Source organism: Nipponia nippon, unplaced genomic scaffold (assembly GCF_047370975.1).
Source record: "Nipponia nippon isolate SJK-2023a ecotype South Korea unplaced genomic scaffold, ASM4737097v1 scaffold_3, whole genome shotgun sequence".
Classification (NCBI taxonomy): Eukaryota; Metazoa; Chordata; class Aves; order Pelecaniformes; family Threskiornithidae; genus Nipponia; species Nipponia nippon.
The window spans coordinates 33,931,206-33,952,933 of NW_028262347.1; the positions used below are offsets into that span (position 1 = coordinate 33,931,206).

At 40.1% G+C, this 21,728-nt stretch overlaps 1 protein-coding gene across 2 annotated transcripts in view; it reads left to right on the forward strand.

Annotated features, from left to right (window-relative positions):
- TMEM117 (transmembrane protein 117) overlaps nt 1–21,728 on the forward strand; it is a 221,629-nt gene that overhangs the window by 28,979 nt on the left and 170,922 nt on the right. For both annotated transcript variants that reach the window (XM_087764857.1, XM_087764858.1), the window contains exon 3: nt 9,991–10,123. In XM_087764857.1, the coding sequence (XP_087620983.1) occupies nt 9,991–10,123 (133 nt within the window). The remainder of the gene's footprint in view (nt 1–9,990; nt 10,124–21,728) is intronic.

Here is a 21,728-nt window from a genome sequence, read left to right on the forward strand (position 1 = left end):
ATGTATCTGTGTCTACCTTTGGAAGAAGCAGAGGAAAGGACGGGAGGACAGTAACTGCCCACGCTCGTTCCGTCCTCGCTTTGATCGCCTTGTGTGTCCGTACTGGGCCTAGAGGCACGTGTAACGTGGGCAGCTGTGCAGCGGGCTGTGACTGAGATCCAGAAGACAGCATCAAAACAAATCAGGATGAAATCCTCCTTGTCGTGAAGGCCACAGCAACCTTTCCATATAAAGTGCTGGACAAACTGCTTTTTTTTCTTTTTCTTTGACTTTCTTCAGCAAATAAATGTCCCAGGCCAAAAGCACTGTGCTCATGGTAGGGTTAGAGAGAATTCACTTTGTCTCACACTTTATGGCCCGGTTTGTATCAGTGCCCATTATGGAATATCTGGAATATAGATCTGCAGTGTATTTTTCAAAGCCAGGTTTTTATGCTTGTAAAGTGTTACGTTTAATCCCAATGATTTTGTACTCCTCATAAAAACAAAATAAAGGCTGGAATATTCTTCCAGAATGAGCTGTCACCAATTTCAGTTTGTCATGTTTCTAGAACCTCTCCAAATGATGCAGCAGGTGTCAAACTGTAAGGTCTGTCCAAGTAGGAGCTTTGTATGAGCATCATCCAAATAGCGCTTTATAGATCAGAGTCCACTAGAGTGCTTGATAGGAAGACAGGATGAAATTTTACTCAGCGCAAACCACACTTTGAATGGAAGAAAGCACTTTTTCAAAATGTTATTGATTCCTTGAAAATTTTCAAACAGCTTCAACCGCTGATAGTAGTGCTTTTTTTTGAACGTAATGTTTTTCTTTCATGTCAACCTTAATACAATACAACTTTTCCAAAGGTATGTTCGCAGGCACAGGTCAAAATATAACAAACACGAGCTACGGTGAAGACCTGCTAAATAGAGACTGCACTATTGTGCTTTGCAAATTTATAGTTTACCCAGGCAGTGAACTGACAAAAAGTTAGTTCAGACTGTACTCAACAAAATTAAGACGGGAAGTTGTTTCTCTAGAAGCTCAGCAACAAAAGCAGTCAAATGACTTTCCAGAAATTGAGTATGGATAGAAAGCCATCTGTTCTACTCACAGGGTATTTCACAGGCGGGGAATGTTTGCTCTCTAAATGTATTTTGTTAAGTATTGAAGCACTGTACTTTAACCTAGGGTAGCTGGACTCTTTCTCTTTCCCTACTCTTCTCCATAGCCTTTGTGAATATAAAAAATTACAGAAACTTTGAGTAATTTTTTTTCTTCAGCTGAATTTTATAAGATATCCCTGTAAATTCTTTAAAATGTAGCCACCCTAATAGGTACAATATAATTAAGTAACATTTTATTATAATATGTTCAATTAAAAGGAGTTTGAATATGCATAGGAAAGTTATCTTTTCCTAAAATCCTCCTGGCTGGAGGTCACGTGTGCTTTGAATTAAATTGTATTTCCTACCTCTCTGCCTTCTTTTCAATAATTACGAACGAAGGCACTAAGCACTTGATTCCAAGTTGTTTTGGCAGTATAAATAAGCCCTGAAGTGGCTACAAACAGCATGGCCATAGCGGCATGATGAATTGTAAGGCCAGATTCCTGATCTCATCAAGCTCCTGGAAAAGGCCTATAGGTAGGTCTAAATGGAGGGAGGGAGGCAGGCAGCTGTGCCACCCGCTCCACTTTGCTGTAAGTTGGCTGGATAAAGCCTTGTAACTGCGTTAGGGCAATTACAGACCTGGACTAATAAATCCCCTGTCCCCTTCATCACCTTCAGTTTACTGGACTGCGCTGAGAGTTGATCTATATGAAGTTAGTTATGTCGCTGGTGGGGCTGGAACTGCACAGCTGGGTATGGTGCATTTAGAGCTCAGAGAGTCATTAGAAAATATGTCTGTGTTTGTGTAGGCATTTCCCATGTGTCTACCTTGGGATTCATATTTGGAATGTCTAAAATATTCTTACTGTCTCCTATTAATTCTTTGTTTTATAGTATAGCTTAGAGGCCATAACCAAGACTAGATTCTTGAAATTGTGCTTTGCAATGGGGTTGAGCGACTTACAGGGTGGACACAGGGGAACGTGTGCAGAGATAAAAAGAATGTTTCCTGAGGTAATGTAATAACCAAGAGAACAGAAGGAGTTCGACCCCCAGCGTGGGGCTATAACAAGAACTCCTGGTCTTCCATCAGAAGAATTTGAAGACTCTTCTACAATCAGGACCCAGTTTCACTGCATGTGAGTAGACAGTCAGCATGCCCTGCTATATCCTGAGGCCACTGGAGCTACTCTGGTATCCAATAGATCTGCATGTGTGCTGTAATAATTTTCAGAAGTGACATGTTTTTTGTATCAGACAACAGCAAGTTTTCTGTCTACTGTCTTAGCATCAATGGAATAACTCGAGCTACAGGATGTGATTAGATCACCTTCACAGTTCAAGTCCAAAATTTTGCATCTGTAGTTGCAGAAAAATTTCTTTTTGTGAACATTGCTGTGTTCACTGCTAAATCCATGTATTCTTAAACAAAACCAGCCAACACACATGCACATATCTTAGCAGTGGCAGAATGAGCAACAGCACCATGATATTATACTGTGACAGATGAGGAGTTGCATGTGTTGTTAGTGCTGACTAAGAACAGACTTGCCAGACTTTGATGAAAGTAGGGTTGGGCTTTCAAGGCTGAAAAATTCTTCCAGTTTACTGAGTTTGATTTTTCAGCTGAACAGTTTCAGCCATTGATGGAGATGGCCATGAACATTAAATGTACAGAAAGAGCAATCACATGATGTGGCATCCAAAATTAAAGGAATACCTCTGATTTAATGAAGGGCTTGATATTAGAGTACTACACATATGCCCAGGAAAGGATTGAAGTTTACGGACTCCATCATTCATAATTAAGACAAGAAAGCATGCTAAATTCATGGGTAAGAATTTTATGTTTTTCCTGTAACAAGCAGTCTAATGAATCCAACCATCTTACGGGCTGTGGATCTAAAGATGCAAGAAAAGTTTTAATTTTTAAAAAAGTGACCTGTTTGATTGATTCAGTTTTTGTACCTGCTTAGTGGGTTGTCTCTTCTCCTGGACCTGAAAGAAATACGGTTTAGATCTGTGACTCTCTGGCAATGAATATCTACAAGCTCCTCTGTCATTGTCTCCAGCAGTGTCTGCACACTGTTGTGGAAAGTCAAGAGGGTTTCAGTTGATGAGCTGATTTACTGCCAGGTTTGTTGCAGGGCCCTAAATCCCGAGGTCTCTACTTCCCTGTGTCCCCCTTGTACCTGTGATGTGGCCTCCAAAGTCTTGGAGTAGATAGAAGACCTTGTTTCAGTAAAAAATTACTTTTTGAGGAAACTTCTTTTGGAGCTCAGAAACATTCTGGCACTGAAAAGAATCTTGATTTGCGTATATAGCTAATTGTAGCTCACCATTTATCAATAGTAGTCATTCATACGACATTTAACTTGTATTTGCAAAGTTCCATTAGGTTTAGTGTGTTTGTTTATTTAAAACATATCTAATTTTGTATGTGTAAATATATCCTAGGAACCATATTCTTCCATGTCATACCTGTGGGGTTTTTGACATTTTTAACAAGGTTATAATAAGCGATTAATTTGGCCTGAAGTAAAAAAAAAAAAGATTAAGCTGAGTTAACTGCTTATTTTGTGCAATTTTATTCCTTATTTACTCTCTTTGCCCCTTGCTCCTTTTTGCTTGTTATTCTTTATAGCAGAAGTCCTGATTTTACATGAACTGCTTTATTTCTTGGGATTGCTCTGAGAATTTTGTTTGCCTGTTTGCAACTGTATTTGAATCTAGTACAAATCTATTCCAATTACCAGATATGTTTTCCACATTTCTGACTATTCATACACCAATATATTTCTGTTACATGTGCTCTCAAAGCGTACCCTTTTAGCTCATCTTAACAAATTAATAAAGCATTTTACAGGGAGTCCTAGCTTTTGTTATAAAATACCAAGCATTATTTGCAACTTTTACTTTAACATCTTACCTGTTAGGTAATCATCTCATGCATTCCCTTTTTATGTTCAACTGAATTGATATGAAAGGATATGATGCAATGTGAGTATTAAGTGGAGCATTTCATATTTTAGTTCAACTGCATTTAGCATATTACACATACTAGTACGACAGGAACAGTAAGTAATATATAGCAGTATTTGTATGCAATTAGGCAAGTAGATTGTGCTAATATCCAATTCCTTTCTTCTTAATGACTCAATCTGTATTGTGATTAAGCTACTATTTCTTTCATTAAAAAATTATGTTCATGTACTTACTTGAATTAATGAAGTCCTATATGGCAAACATAAGCTACAGTAGAAGGATAGTTAAGGTGTAAGAATTTGCCTACCAAAGACAATATTTGTGAAAAAGTACTTTAAAAAATATGAAATGTTTACATTATGCGTATGTATTAATCAGTGTGTAATAGCTAAATAAGGAAAATTATATTGCTTTGGAGAATACAGGTGCAATTAATACGTAATAAATCTTTCTCTTACCTGTTTTAGAAAGGTTGGAATTATCTATTTTACAGAAATCTAGATTCCCGGCTGTGCTTTTCCTCTCCATTAATCTGGACTTTCTAAAATCACAATTCTATTTTGCGAGTACTGTTTTTAATCCAAAGTTTTGGTAGTATTCCATATGCAATGGCAGCTCTTCAGAGAGCAGGTGTCAAACTGCAAGGGTGATATCTTTTATCATTAAGCTCCTCCTCTCAGTAAGCCAGGATAAATTGCTATTGCCATAGCAGCCTCTGCTTGCCTTTTAGGGAAGGACAGATTTATTGCACATCCCAGTCTAGATGGGCCTGGGGCTGTCATTGTTTCCAGTGTGAAAGAGAAGAAGAGTGCAGCGGTTTGGGGCGTTTCCCCTTCTTCACTTCCAGAATCCTTGTTATTGCTGCCCTACTACTGGACTGGTCTGTGGACCTATGTTGTTCTCACCCCATCACAGAGCTTGGTTCACCCCACCTACCTATCACTTCAAGGGCCCCACAGTTCCCACCTCGTTGCAAAATCCCAACCCTGTCAGATAACTCCCATCCTCCAGCTCTGCTTACTCTAGAGCTCAAATCCTACCTACCACTTCAGCCCATAGCCAAGGTCCTCCAGTCTTCCTGCCCCAAACCTGCATCTCCAGTCTTCAGCAGCACACACCAGTCCTGGGATCTTCTTCTTTCATTCCCTGAGTGAACACCTCATATTTCTTAATAGCTTCCCCCAGGTTATAGCTTCACCATGTGTCCAGCCCTAATCCATGCTGAAACTGGACTTTTCATCCCACAGGTCCCCCTTCCCCAGCCACTCTCCTGAGTATTTTACTGCTCCCAGCCTAATCCCGTCTCCTCACCAACCTATGCCAGAGCATCAGAGGGTCTGTTTCTCCCAGCCTAGAGTGCCCATTTCTCTATCCTACAGTCACCAAAGGCTTCATGCCCTCAAGTCCATCCATGTCCATTCAAGAGCTCTGGCTTCCTAATTAAGATGTTACATTTCCCAGCCTTTTCCAATCTCACTATTACCTTCTCCTCGTGAACCCATACTGGAAGCTTAGCACCTCAGTTCCCTCAAGGTTTTTACACTGCATTTTGCAGTTCAACAACAGCTCCCAGAGGTTGCCTCCATCCCAGACCATTCCACTTCTCAGTCTGCTATATCGCCTCTCCTGATACTTCCTGTCCAGCTCCTCATCCTCCTTCTGTTTTCCCTGTTTTGACATCTTCTAGTACCTGACTGCACTATCTCCTCATTAGATGCTGTACTTCACCTTACTGCTTGAATTATCAGTTGTCTCCCTTACCCCTCTTGTCTTCTGCTCTGGCACTCTGCCTTGCAAAAGCAAATTCCCATTTCTTGCACTGGTGAGGTTTTCAATACGCCAAACAATTGAAGAACATGTTAAAGAGTCCACTGAGTTTTAGAAAAGAAAAATTCTATCTGGAAAAAGGATAGACTATCTGTGGTAACCCATGGTAAAACAACGATACTCTTGTTAGTGATAGGGGCATGCAAGTATGAGAGATGGTGAGCTACACAAACTATCAACTAAAATCAGTAGAGATTAAAGGAGAGCTGCTAGAGGACAGAGATGTGAACACAAAAGGAGGTCAAGATGTCAAGTAGAGTATGAACAACTGGACTGAGGTGCATGACACTCACCCAGATGAGGAAGAACTAGTATGGCTGAGCTTTAATAAGAAAGTGGTCATTACAAATGCTGGTAAGAACAGCCTAAGGGGCTGTACCGGACTTTTAGAGGTCCAAGAGAAAAAAACTCCAGACAGTGAATAAACAGTGTGCCTAAAGACTTTAGAGATGAAAGACAAAAAGGTAGTAGGGTATTCTTGCAGAAGCAAGTATAGAGGCTATTACAATGATAAAAACCAGTAGATATGTTTGTTTTAGGAAAGGAGAGGGCTGGACGAGACCGAGAGATTCAGAAGAGGAAAACAGGGATGAGAGTAGACATAAAGAAGATCTGGAAATGGGATAGAATGAAATTTTATGGGCAGGTGAAAAGGGTAAAGGGCTACAGGAAACAAAGAGGTGAGAAAGTCCTCTGTTTATGATAATGAAGAAGAACAAAGAGAGAAAGGTAAGAGGAGAAGACAGAGGAGGAAAGCTAGTCCAGGAAAAATATGTTCCTGTAGAAAACATGAGAAAAGTTTCACCTATCACCAAGAGTGAGAGTAAGCAGAGCTTCTTTTCAAGTGCCAAGGCACACCAGTATGCTTTGAAAAAGGCATTCTCTGCAAAATAAAGTGTAACGCATCACATGATTAAAGTGCTTAGGTCTAAGAAAAACACCCAGTACAAGATTCTACACAGACTCATAATTTGATTTCCTAATGAAATTAGGGAAGCATATAATGTATGTCAGGGGACATACTTCTGCATCAAATATTTCACATCAGAAAAGCTTTCTTAGACATGAAAAAGAAAATTATGTATGAGTCAGTAACCTGTTTTTAGCGTTTGAAATGAATTGTAGTGGTCTGGAATCTTGCTCAGCATCTCTGAAAAAATACTATTATTAGTAAGTTGTTGCAGTCTTTTTTTTTTTTTTTTCCTTTGGACTTTATATTCAGTGTCTAACAGTTGAAAATAGGATACAGAAAAATGTGCATAAGGAACTGAGATTTTTCTTTATGAATGGTGAAAAAATTTTAAGACTCTAGGAGCTTAGTGAGGCATTATAACTCAGCATTTGACAAACTTTAGTTTAATAAACTGCTTGGTAGTTGATCAGTCTTTCTGATGTTACCTTAACAGTAAAAATTACCACTGTAGCAACTATATTGCTCTTCAACATGTTAAATATTATCTGTTGGTACAAAGCCCTTTTGAAATCCCATCTGGAATGTTAGGTGGTGTTCTTGTTGGGAGTCAAGCACTGAAAAAAATATTTTTACACCTTTCCACCATCATTCACCCACTCCTATTTAGATCATTAATCACTGCAAATAAATAGCCTTTGAAAAAGCAGGAACCATTAAAACCAAGTACAGACTACAAAAAGCAGGATGGGGAGAGCGTTGTATTGCAGTAAGACTTTTGGGGACAGGACAATAAAATCAGTCTTGCTCTGACAAATTTGTGATATTACATTTGTGAAATGGCAAGAACATTACCATGAGAAACAACCATAGCTCAAATACTCTGGGGAATGTTTAGTTCTCTGTGATGCGGTGACAACATTTGATGTACATGTCTGACTACAAAATTAATACTAATTACATCGTAAGTATGTCTGTAAGCTCTATTCTCTTTTGTGATATGATTTTTTTTATGTTACCACTTAAAGGATTAATCAGTTTGTGGCCTTACTGTGGTATAATGTAGCAAAAGTCTACATTGTAAGAAAGAGAATAATAATATTCTTCACCTTGGTGAATCAAGGACTTGATCGTAGAGAGTAAATTATTTGTCCATAATGTCACAGGAGGTCTCTGGTAGAATTTGAAACTGATTCTAAGGCTCCTGGCACTTGCCCAGTGCATATGACACCATTGGGTGAGGTCATCCCAGCTGAGCAGTTCAGTAGTATTGGAGTCTAAGACTTTTTCAGTTTTCTATGTTGACATCAAATGACTGGCAGACAAGAACACGTGGCAGCCTTGTACTGCCTCACAAAACAGAGGAGCAATGAGATTGCACAGTATTGTTATCTCAATTTTACTGAGAGGAGGGGTGATTATTATTACTAACCATGTATTTTTGTGTACTTTTGGGCTTAGGCAAGAGTCATCTTTGACTCAAAGGATGGCTTTTCCTCTGATACATGGAGTTTCCTTCTGGTCCAATCAATTTCTTTCATCCTCAATGGGTTCTGCAGTCACCCTCTCAGAAAAGCACTTCATCTCTTTTTCTCATGATCCTGAATGTCCCAAATCCCCAGTTCTATGCCATGTTTGTGTTTTTCACAAGCTAGACAAACACATATGATGAGATCACTATTATCCTGTCATATGATATTTGACCTGATGCTGTCTATAGTCGGTGGAAAGAGACAGGCAACCATCAAGATTTAATTACTCTTTTGTTACTGATCAAGAAATAACTGGTGGCAAATAATGGATCTCACACAGCCTGAGGTACTTACGACACTTAACAATTCATAGACTCGTTTCTTAAAACATTGTGCATATGCCGCTAACACATGGCTCTTGCCTTGAGGTCTAGACTAATTCCATGAGATTTTCCCTGCTGTGGTATTTGTTTTAGAATGTTAGGATGTAGCAGCTTCTAGAAAATGGGATGGTGTCCTGGTTTTGGCTGGGATAGAGTTAATTTTCTTCCTAGTAGCTGGTATGGTGCTGTGGTTTGGATTTAGGATGAGAACAGTGTTGATAACACACTGATGATTTAGTTGTTGCTAAGTAGTGCTTACACGAGTCAAGGACTTTCCAGCTTCCCATGCTCTGCCTGGTGCACAAGAAGCTGGGAGGGGGCACAGCCAGGACAGCTGACCCAGACTGGCCACAGGGCTATTCCATACCATATGGCGTCATGCTCAGTATGTAAACTGGGGGGAGCTGGCTGGGGGGCAGCAATCACGGCTCAGGGATGGGCTGGGCATTGGTCAGTGGATGATGAGAGGTTGCTTCATTTGTTTTTCCTGGATTTTGTTTCTCTCTCTTGTTGTTTTCCTTTTAATTACAATTTTTTCCCCCAATTATTAAACTGTCTTTATCTCAACCCACAAGTTTTCGTACTTTTGCTCTTCCGATTCTCTCCCCCATCCCTCTGCAGGGGGAGAGTGTGAGCGGGCGGCTGTGTGGTGCTTGGTTGCCAGCTAGGGTTAAACCATGACAGGTGGCCTCGGCAGTTGTCCTTCCAATCCATCAATCCTTCCCATTTTCACACAGATAGGCAGCACTACTGTTCATTGAGCCTCAGGGTCAGCAGGGTGATGGAACTAATTCAAATGGAAAAAAAAAAGAAATGGTAAATTACCTTTTTTTCTAAATGGGTCAGTTCCTCACTCTTGTTTGCTTGTGCATGGCTGCTCAGCTTGCTGTGCCAGCATGAAAGCAGAGTGGGTAGAGATGGTGATGGCTGAAACAGGGAAACAGCAAAGGCTGCTTAACCAGCATGCAGAATCACATGTAGTGTGTGTACAACCACAGCCACAGTTTGACCAAGTACCACAGGCGTGATGTGGGCTCCTTCAGACCTTCAGCTCAGTGATTTTGATTGTAAGAGCCCAAAGCAGTTTTCCTCAGTTTGTGGGAAGCAACCTTGTAATTTTGTAGGAATAATATCTGTTCATGCTGAACTACAGAAGAGTAGTTTGGCTGCATGATACTAAATCTGCCTTCCCCACACACAGTGGAATAATTGGGTATTAGAAGAAATACAGTTTAGTACTCTATTTTGGTTTTGTTATCATGTAAACATGTATTTATTGATTGACTAAAATATGCTTTCTCATAATATTCATACCACAGGTCAGTTGCTCCGTTTGAAAATGTTTCGAGAGGACCACGGGTCTTGGATGACAATGTTCTTCAGTACCATCCTCTTCCTCTTCATTTTTTCTCACATTTATAATCTGTTCCTCATTATGGCAGGGAATATGAGGTAGGTTACAGTTTCTTTTTGTCTCTTTGCTCTAGGATATATTCTACTGGAAGATTTTCATATTATGCTGCTTTACGGTGAACAAGAGCTTACCAAAATGTAAACATACAAATATTCACTACCTTTTTTTATTCCTCTGCTTTCTGAATTCAGGTAGAATACTAATTTAATTGGTTAATTAGCCAAGAGGATTAAAGTATCAGTTATAAAAAATGGGCTCCTAAACTAGTGATAGCAACTATTACATCAGGGTACTAATGAACATTTTTTTTTTTCCCAAATTTTAAAAATTTTTAAAATTTAAAATTATAGCTCAACAAATTTGATTTGAAGTTAGGGCTGAGTAGTTTAAAAGTATAAGCATTACTGTTGTGCATACTCAGGAAATTCAGAGTTGAAGTTAAAAGAAATTGAAACATCCAAACTTGAGGAAGCTCACACTCAAAACACAAACATTAAATGTGTAGTATAGTGCTGTTTTGGTTATGTATACTAATATTTGCTGATCCAGATTATTAAAAATATTCTTAAAAATCTATTTTTTTTTCCCATAAGGTGCTTCAACTGGGCAAAGTTATGATTGGCTGAGGAGTGAACAGCTGTCTTTTTATTACGTCTGGATTTATTTTAAATTGAGCTTTTAATATTAATTTTCTAGCTTAAGAAGACTTGCTTTCTCCAATTATCTCAAAATTAACACCACTTTCACATGTTGATTTTCCTGAGAAAACCTACATTATTAGTCATCTAATACATACAAAATGAGTTCATTGGACAAAAAGACATGGTCATGTTGTTTGTGAAAGGCAAGATAGCATCTGAAGAGTTTCTGGCAAGGAATAAAAACCCAAATGTATATATGAGTTGAAGAACAGTGCAAATAATTGAATGACTTGTTCTTAGCATAATATCAGAGCCATACCAACAGAGTCTGATGAAGAGTTATTTAATTGGCCCTGGTGTGGTGTGTTACAGATCTTAAGTGTGTCAACAAAAATATGCAGCATATAAAGTCCTGTTAACAATGTGACATAAACCAAAACGTGAGTAGGAGGCAAACTGGGTGTCACTGAGTGAATGTAAGCGCAGACCAGCTGGGCTAATCATGAGATTGCGACATGAAGACTAAATGTATTGATTGAGTAAGGCAGGTAAAGCAGCAGAATCACCGAGTGGTTTAAGTAACGATCACGGTAATGATGTGGTAAATATGAATAGGTGCCCAATAAGAGGCAGAATAATCATCCTTGAAATGAGGAGGGTGGGAGCATTGCAGGTTTCTGGCTTCCCTATTTACGTAGTCATACTATTATGGGTATTATGTTAAGATTTATATTTGGTATTTCTAATGCTCCATAAACTATAACTAGCTGTTAAACAAAGCATTAACGATTTTGAAAGCTTGACTCATGTCTGGAAATCAGAGTTCATTTTTCCTTGTCAACATTCCTGCTCCCCATATCTGTTACAAGCTTCCATTAGCTGCACTGAAGAGATTGCGTGGCAATCAGCATCCACGTTCATGGAAATAGGCATAGCCTAGTACTGAAATAGCTGGTGTCAGTCAATCTGCCCTCTTGCTTTCTGCGGGGTGAAGCCTCTCCTTTCCTGGAGCTTATGCCCCAGCCCTAGATTTGTTGCGATCATTTTGGGAAGCTGACAATGCTGTCCTCAAGGAATCACGCTGTTTTTTCAAAGTGGACTGAAGGCTTGTTACAGCTGTTTTGGGTGTCCATTCCAGCAAAAAGGCAGCAAGCAGGTACGGAATAAACAGTTTCAGTCTCAAACTGCATGATGTAAATCATCAGTGAAACAGAGGCCTCGCATCAGTCCTCTCAAAGTCGAGGTAGAGCAATGTGAAGTACTTTTGAAAAGAGGGTTTCTACTACAAACACCATCAAAGCCAACTACTTCATGTTGCCATGATGAAATGTTTCAAGGAGTGGATTATTTTTTCCTGAGTAAATGTCATCGTTATGAAAGCTGTTTGCTTCATGGTTTGTACTTCTGTGCAAAAGAACACTTCTGTCTCTGACTTTTGCCACAGTGCCTCACTGCAATGGCTGACACCTGGGGGACTGGTTTCCAGCATAAAGGTCAGAGTCGGCCTGCATGGAAGTTACAGTCTTTGTAGAGACACACTGACCTTCGTGCCTATGGACTCCTATGAAACACAGGCATCCAGAATGCATCTTTCCCATACAAGGGCTATGAAAGCCCTACAATTACTGTCTACAAGACTGAATGAAAAACATCCCTTTTTTTTTTTTTTGCATGTGTTTGCTCCTTGCCCTGTCTCTGATTCAGCTTGCCCTGTGTGCTGGCCGGAGAGTGCTTCTGACAAGTGTCTTTATGTCAGATGTTTGGTCTCATCAATGAAAATCCCTTTGTCGCTCACGAGGAGAACCCTATGTCTTGCATGTGCGCGCAGCGTGGGTGGTGACAGCAGAAGCACTACCCTGTGGAGGGCTCGAGAAACCTGTGCCAGGAGTGCTTTAAAGTTCTGTCATGTCACCGTCTCTAAGAAGGTATATTTTATGGTTGCCAAGATTTGGGGTTTTTTAAAAAGTATTTTTAAAGACAGTTCACGTGTCTTAGTGTGGCAAACGTAAAAAGTGTGAATGTATCCTTTAAAAAAGGGTAGCAGTAGGGACTGTAGTTTGCTGGGAAGAGCAAAAGCTGAACAAGTTGCTGGTATTTGAATATATAGTATCGAGTTGTTTGCTGGGTGAAACTGTGACTATTTGAACTGAAAATTTTGTGACAGATTGGAAGGTATCTTTTTAAATTTTAAGTCCCTCTTCTTTTTTCAATGACATTTCCTTTTAGGGACTTCACAGTTTATGGCACTGACCCACTGTACCTTAGGTCATTGCTCTTGTAGTCAGAGCTGAACATCTGGTGAGGAAACATGTCTGAAAAGCTGTTGGAGAACGGTCTGGAGCTATTATTTCTTACTGCTTCTCCTCCCTGAAAACAGTAAGCAGGAGCCGAGCTGGGCACAGGGCCCACCTCAGGCCCAGTTGGTGCAACCCTCTGCAGGCCCAGCAGGGTTGAAGCACAGGCTTCAGGAACGAGGTGTTTGGTCTAGCTGGTCCTTCTCTGCAAGAAAGCTCTGGAATACAGAGGATAAATGTGAAAATGATCCAGAGGTAGGGAAGGTTCAGCCGTTATTCAGGTTTAGGTTTAGAGGCCTGGGGAGCGTAGCAGGACGAGTCAGTCAGAACAGACCGTCAGCCATTAGAGAGCAGGCCTGGTCAAGGCTGCGGTGACAATAAAGCAGAAAAACCTGTTCCTGCAAAAGTCAGAGTAACTTTAAGTAGTGCTTTATGCTCAAATAAGGAGAGATTTATTTTGGGATAGTTTTAATGCTTGGACAACAGTAAAACCAATTGTAGAGGATCAGAAAAAAATACTATCTTGTGTGATGCCAGGGGCTGAACTGTGCAGTGGGAATGAGGCCGTTGAATTTCCTCTGTAGTTCGGAATGTTAAGTTTTTGAAGTAGCGAGAAGGGCACTGCCAATTACATCTTCTCAATGGGTGTGTGTCTCCGTTAGCCAGTGATACGGTACATTGCGAGAGGGACTCTGATACAACACGATGTGACGTACATTGGCCCGGGGATCTGTTGTTCATGCTATGAGTCTTGTGGTGGTTTTGTGCACACAAGCAGAAGTACAATGTCTGTCACATTGTGGTCTGTCACGCTTGTGCACAACGGTCCGTCACATATGTACACAATGGTCTTCTACACAGTGAGCCCAGGCAGCCTCGGGAAGAGGCTAGCTGCCATCTGAAGTGGCCCTCTGTGTCAAATCTGTCACTGTCACTTTGCCTGCTCCACACTATTCTTTGCCCCCACATGGCTGAAAAAATTGCCTCCTTCCTTTATCCATCTTACAACAGCTGTGGGAGCCTGTTTGGAGGTCTTAATTCATACTCAGCGCTATGTCCATCAACACTGTCCTGCATATAGTGAGTAGAAGGGTTTTTTTGTGATTATAGACAATCAGAAGATAGTGGCTGCTCTCTTGTGGTACTCAGCTTCTGCTTTGCTGGTTTCCCTTCTGCAGAAGTGTCTATCAACGCCTGTCGCTTCATAATAACATTTTCTTTGACCAGTGCTCTGAAGAGAGGAAAACAGTTTGCTTGGAAGCTGAACCAGAGCATTTCCAGTGGTCACTGGGTGAGGCTGAGGGATGTGAACTGGTGGCAGCATGCCATGATCAGAAGTGACAACGAACAGTGGCTGCACAATTTTCGGGCTCCACCCAGTCACACAGTTAGGGCTACGAATGCACCACAAGGTGGCCAGGTGGCCATCTGTCTGTCTGTCTGTCTGTCCGGGGAGGTCACTGCACCCCTCTGTGAACATTGTCTGGGGTCCTCCCACCCAGTCTTGAACAGTATGGTCCTATTCATACAGTCCTGAGCAGGAGATTGTTCTGCAAGTACCTTAATGGTCTTTGAAGACATGAACATGAGATACTTGTCTTGCACTTCGTCTCCTGTATGTGGCCATTTCTGATTGCTATTTTGGAGTTGAAAGACTGAAAAAAGTAGATCAGGATTTCATCAAAAATTAAGGGTTGTAATGTGGTGGTGAGAGCTGTTGGGATTTTGAAAGTCATGGCTCTAGAATGATCTTGGCTTTCAAAGCACATGCAGTTCTCTCTCAGTCAAAAAGCCAAAAACAGTGTAAAGGGAGTAGTTCCCTCCTCAACCTTTTATTATCTCTTGTGTGGTAGAGTGACCAAACCTGTAGATGTTTCCAGTGTCCTCTTCTTGCACATGCCCACATCCACTGCTGGAGGACTGATCCGCCTCGTTGTGATCTACTCCCTGTTTCAGTACCGTGTGTCCCCATTATCGTTGGCAACCTGCACGCTGCAAGGCATGGTGGTTTCGCAGGAAAGGAGGCTTTTTTTTCTGCATATTAAAGGTTCATATAAATGTGCTTAGTATAAATCTGCTGTGCAGGTGTGGATGGAAGGTTTCACAGTTTAAAAAGTGCCTACGTTGTGTCTGGGGCCCAGAGTTGTGACACTTCTCAACACTTTTCAGATCAAGGGCATGTATTGAGTTTGTAATGCCCATGTCACCTGCCCAGCAGCCTGGAGCCATCTCATATCAGAGCACCATCTATTTTAATCATAAACATTACCTATATACATGCAGTTCAGGCCTTATGGTACTCTTAAGTACTGTCCTGACAGCTAGCAAGTAACTGGCTATTACTTGAAGTCCCATGTACCTCCCAACCCAGTGAACTCTCGCAGGAACGATTAACTTTGTGGTATCTGAACAGGTAGGATGAAGTGCAGGTGTTGTATGTCTTTTATCAAAGTACCATTGAATACTTTTTTAAAAAATGAGGGACTTGTGCGTTTCTTTGTTAACTAAAGTAATTTAGATTCTTGAACTTCAGTAGTGATTTTGAGCTGTGTAACACCTAACAGATAAGGAACAGAGCGTATTTATTTAAGGCTGTATTTGAAACATAAATGAAAGGAGGAAACATTTTTTTTTTAATCAAATGGGAAAGACAAAGATTGCAGAGGGATGGAAGAAGTTATTACTGGTGTTCATTCCTAGTGCATTGCGGCAAGGCCCACGCGGTGGCAGCAAAGGGCACGTTTTTAACGGTAGAAAAGCTAAATCCGGTGGAAGTGTACAGGGATCCTTTCCATCGAACTTTTTCTCTGGATTTTTCTGTGCCACAAGCAAATTCACAGTCCTTAATTTATCGTGTCTTTCTTTAAAGGAATTCTGGGTCTTGAACTGTCCAGGAGCTCTCCCATATTTTTGTCGTTTATATGTGACTTTTGTATGCCTGACATGCTGAGATAATCTAAGTCAGTACCTACATGTATTGAAGTTCTTCCAATTGTATTGCTTTTAAGTGGAGAACATATTGCCTAAAGGCAATCCATTCTCTCCTTTGGAAGCCTGCATCAGTAAATCATGCTTTGATATTTCAAATTACAACACAGTGATGTATTTTTCATGAGATCCAAAAATCAGAGTTGTGACTGCTTGTCTCACAAATGTCAGCTGTCTTGTCTTAGATGAAGCAATTTTCAATTGACCAAAAGGTGTTCATGTGCATCATTATTCAACATTGTAAAGTGTCATTAAAATTGTAGACACAAACCATTTTCTCTTTTGATGCTAATTATCACATTACTATAGCAATAATACAAGTTGTTTGATTGTCTTCTTTGAGTGCTGAATGTGTCAGGAGAGGGTTTGGAGTGAATATATTACCTGTGCTGTCAAAGGGTTTCAGTTATTCTTATAAAGAACTAGGAGAGACTACATCTTTTTGGTGTACTTTTGTCTTCTCTTATTGTTCATTTCTTTCACAGAAAAAGTGTGAAATTACAACACAGTTTACATTAATAGTGGAAATCCCTTAGGAATAAAAAATATTCCTTTAATTAATTTTAATTAAGGTTCATTTTGAAGAGGACTCTGTTTAAGTGATTTAATGAATTGGGACACAATTACAAACAATCTGCAGTTGACAAATGCATATAAAGAGGGTTTGCATTTCATTTAACAAGCTGAAGCAAGGAAACAGCGATATACATTTTTCAAAACCACAATAATAGCTTTATATTAAATACTTTACCTTTATCCTAATGAGTTACTGTTCCTTTTCCTTTTTCCCCAATTGCAGCTATATACAGATTATTGTGTCCCTGGAAATGTGTATTTACTGAAGACTTTACAGCACATCTTATTCAGGATTCTGTGTTTTACTTTGTTTGATTGCTTTTTAATGAGTCAAGGATTAGTCATCATTAGCATAATTTTTAGAGGAAGTTTGAGGAACAAACAGGAATGTGTTTTCCTAACCAACCGTTACTGTTCTACAGAACTGCAAGGTCCACAGTAGATTTGTATTAGCCCTCCAAGCTACCTGCATAGCTGTGTCTACCCAGCCATAGGTTTCATGAGCTTCATGTTGATGCATCCTTTATATGTATCTGTTTTAGTTATGCATTTATACCATAGTCATGCCATAAGGCAAATCCTAAATTGTTGGTTTTTTGTTGGTTCAAGCTCTCAGCTAGAAAAAAGGGCTTAATATTTGTCCCTACTCAGTTGGCAAAGGTAATTGTGTTATACTGTGAGCTTCAGAAAGTTCAAGCTTTTGTGAACTGGTGGAAGGAAAGGTTTCAAATCCGTAAATCCTCTATGCCATTCTCAGAGACTAATCCTTTGGGGCCATCATGAGTCTTTCCCAAACAGTGTGTGGAAAACAAGGACTTCTCCCTTAGAATACACGTAGGTTCTAAACAGCATGGGCTGTGACAGGCTTATACTATGTAGATGTTTATAGAGGGCAGAAAGTTTAATAGAGTTGCAAGAATTATGGATGTAAAATATTGATCCGAGAATGCAGAAGGCTGCAGTCTTTAAGTGGTCTTCAAGTGAGGCTTTTTATTGCAGGTTGTCATCCCAGCTGGGATCCTAAGGCACAGGTGTCTAGTGAGATCACATCAGCAAAAGAAAACATGTTTTCCAAGTAACTACGATTGAAGAGTCTCTTGAGCCAGCATTAGTACTTGAAAATTAAAGTTTACTTAAAAATTTCCAAGCTAGTTCAAGGTGTTTCAACCTTTATGGCTAAATGTGCTCTCAGTCATATCACCTGGTGAAAAAGTACCTCTTGGTTCCATGTGCTGAATCTGCCATATTGGTTCTGTCTTCTGTAAAGTAGACTTCAGCAAGCTTTTCCTCCTCCTAAGCCAGGAAATGGCAAAGCAAAGAAAATACTTAGTTTGAGTGCAATTAAAAGATTATGATTCTGAAATCCCAAACCCTTTAAAGACTAGGAAATTCATTCTCCAAACCACACTGTCTGTGCAGACAGAGGGCAAAGTAGAACATCACAGAACAACCAGCATAGAATCGGCATAGATCCCAGGGTGGCTGGATGTAGACAGGATACCAAAGAGCTCCCTTATCCATAAAGACATCTCAGGAGTACCTTGTAGTCAGTAGGATCAACGGCTGCCAAAAAACCTGTGGCACAGTTGGAGCTCTGTTATTGTGAATTATCTGTAAGACAGGTTGATCAGTTTGAGAGCAATGTTAATCACTTTGACAGAATGACTGAAATTAATAGGAGTTTGTGGAGAAAACCAAACTGCAAGGCAAAAAAAAATATCCAAGCCAAACCATTTTCCTGTAAACCCTTTTAGGTAGCTTAGGAGCAAAGGCCAAACCACAGAGATTCAAGTGACACAAATCAGTTCTGGACGGAGTTCTTTGTCAAGACACAGGCAGAGGACCCAGCTCGGGAGTTAGGTATTTGTCATGTGTGCTGCCTGAATTAGTCTCAGGTACTTGTAAGTGTTTAGGTAAGAACTACAGTTGTAGCACTGTTGTAAAATCCCCTTTCTCTAAGATGTTTTTTCCTATTGCTAAAATTAATGACTGGTTTTAAGAAGGCTGTCACTGATCAGAGATGCCAGAGGGAGGAACTGTAAGTGCTGAACACAGCCAGACCTGCTAGCTAAGAACAGCAAATACAAAGGATGCTGGAGGCTGCAGTGGGAAAAGCTTGTGAGAGACAAAGGCATGTCCAGCACCAAAGGGGTCGGGCTCAAGCCCTGGGTTGGATGGAGGAGCAAGTAGCCCTGAGGCTGTGACACAGCTGTCCTGCAGTGTTGCCATGGTGACACTGATGTGACTGTGGGAATGTCTTAGGGCTGTATAGACTGATTCCCCTTTCCTCCTTTCAAATAAGTATCCTTTCCAGTGCTAGGGGTAACTGACTAGATAAATTGGTCATGTCATGATGTAGTTATACCTTCTGCAAAAGTTAATTTATAGCACTGTTGCATATTTTGTATTTTTTTTTTAAATATGCTTGTTTAAAGTAAAAAAATTCCACAATTTAAAATATTCAAAATGTCAATTAATATGTTTGTATTAATGTGAACTGTATTTAAAACAGTTCACGAAGGAAATGTTACCTTGTTCATTTTTTGATGATATAGTAAAGTTGGCCATTTTTAAAGTGTTTTGGTTTACATCACAAATGCAATAACAAGGCAGCGTTTTTCTCTACCCATCCTGTGGGCACTCACTGACATCTTTTTTCCTTTTTGAAGGCACAGGTAATGGCTATGACATTACTTTTTTTATTTCATACCACTCCGGATTGAATTGACGTGTAGACACTGAGAGTGTTTTCCCTTAATCACTGTGGCACTGTCCATTAGGATTATGTGAAAATACTGTGCTCCATCAGCCCTCTTGCCAGTTCAGGAGCCATAGCATTGCTACTGCCTATGTGTCTTGTTTTCTTTGACCATGACACACAGGAGTTCAGTCTCCTGAAGACTGAAAAATGCTTTGCTCTAACCCAGACTGTTGAGTTCCAAAGGGAAAAATAACCTGGGCTAAAGTTAGTGGGTTAACCGGCCACAAGATTGTGTTTGCAGCTCATGATGTGAGGCCATATGTCTATGGCTAATCATAACGTAGGAGGCTGGAAGTCCGAAGACACCTCCTGAGGCCTGTTAGGATATAGGCCTGTCAGGATGATCTAGGTAGCGTAGTGTCTTCTTGTATATGAAATCAGGTCCTCAGGTCATCTCTTCTCACCATAAACTAGGAAATCTGTAAAGCTGTAATCTGGACTATTAAAAGGTTTTTCCTTTGCTAGGGGTGAAACTAGAATTGGGGCATATAGAAGACACGGCAGAGCAGTCTGTGGGGAACTACTGCCAGTTTCCAGTAGCTGAGGAGCTGGTCCATTGCTGTCTCTTTCTTTCTCCCATTTGCTTTTAGCTTGTAGGAGGACATTCAAATAAACACAAATAAAGTTTTAATAAATAGGAATTCAATAATGAGCACTTCCCTAAAAAGCAGGTTTTTAAGAAGGAAAATGCTGCTTGGCACTTTTTATCCTTCTTCATTTTGGCTGAAAACCCTGAAGATATCAAGTACCTGGAATGGAAAAACATGCAGCACAGCTGCCACCCTAGCAAGACATTGGCTTGCTCTAGGTACTGCTGCTGTATTCTCTTTTTTTATCGTCCTAACAGAACTGGGGAGAGGAGAGCCCACCTGTTCCTAGCATCTATGCCAGTAATGAGGTAGGTGGTGGCAGCAGATGGGTAGGCAGCCTGTTCCCCAGCCTTGTTAGGCTGCTGGAGTGGAGGGTGCAGTTGTGATTGAGACTGCTGAACAGGAAAGCCATGGCAGAGAAGAGAAAAAACTGGAAAGTGCAGGAAGAAATTTTGTAGGCACTCGCTTTCCTCTGGCAGCAGCCATAGCAGCAGCTGAAATGACTCAGACAAATTTGGCCCATGTCATGCTTTCAGCTCCCACAGGGTAACACCTGGGATAATAGTCTCTTGTAGCGCCTTTCTGATGGCCCTGACTGCATTTAATGCCTCACATTTGAGCGTGACTACTTGTGTGAAGGAAATTGAGCACCTGAGGTAGTCCTTGCCAGATTATGGCCGTAATGCTGGTGGTTAAACTGGTCTTGCTAGAGAGGGCAATCTAAATCATCTGCTTTCTTCATCATTTAGTAGTACAAGAGAAAATGGAAGAAAATGAAACAGCAGGTTTACTTTCAGAGAAAATATGACTTGAGTTGATTTAAGCATTCATGATGGCAGTCCCCCCCAAAAGTACATGCATTTGTAAAACATATTTTGTTGTCACCTTGAAAAATCAGAGCACAGAAATTTTTATAGAAATGTCTGAGTTTAGCAAGTGATAAAGCAGCAGGGAGACATGAATTATCTGATGTTATAACCATCAATCATCCTAAAACTACAACTGTAACAAAATTAAGTTGTCCATTTAAAGAATATTTACCTGTATTTTTCAGCAATTGCATGTGTTCTAGGCCTGTTTAAAGGGAATCTGTAAATGTGAGGTAAATAAGTGTGTGCTTTAATGATTAACCTGGAGGATTACTGCAGCTTTTTAAAGCAGGCTATCTGGTTTATAGGTGACACCTGTTCATTAATACGTTCATACCTCTACAAATCAGCAGTTTAAGTGCTTGTAAACTTTTAAATGTTTCATTCAATTTAACAATAATTGATTACTTTTTTCTAATCTAGAAATTTTGTATTTTTCTTTAAAAACTTATGATTTTCACCCAAACTAGAGAGTTTTAGCATTTTAGCTCTTCAGTGGAAGCTGTGAACTGTTTTTGAGTTTTTAGAAAAAGCAGGTATATTCCAGTAAAAGAAAAATGGTTGAAAATCTACTTAGAATCACAGAATCATATACTCATAGAATTGTTTAGGTTGGAAAAGACCTTTAAGATCATCGAGTCCAACCGTTAACCTAGCATTGCCAAGACCACCACTAAACCATGTCCCTAAGCACCACATCTACCCGTCTTTTAAATACCTCCAGGGATGGAGACTCAACCACTTCCTTGGGCAGCCTGTTCCAGTGCTTGACAACCCTTTCGATGAAGCAATTTCTCCTAATACTTGTTTGATACAAACATTCTGATCTCCTTGGATATCATTGGAAATATTTAATTTACCAGACAGTAAAGGGCACAAATCAAGATGGTAGAGCAATAGCAAATCTCATTCCTGTGACTTGCA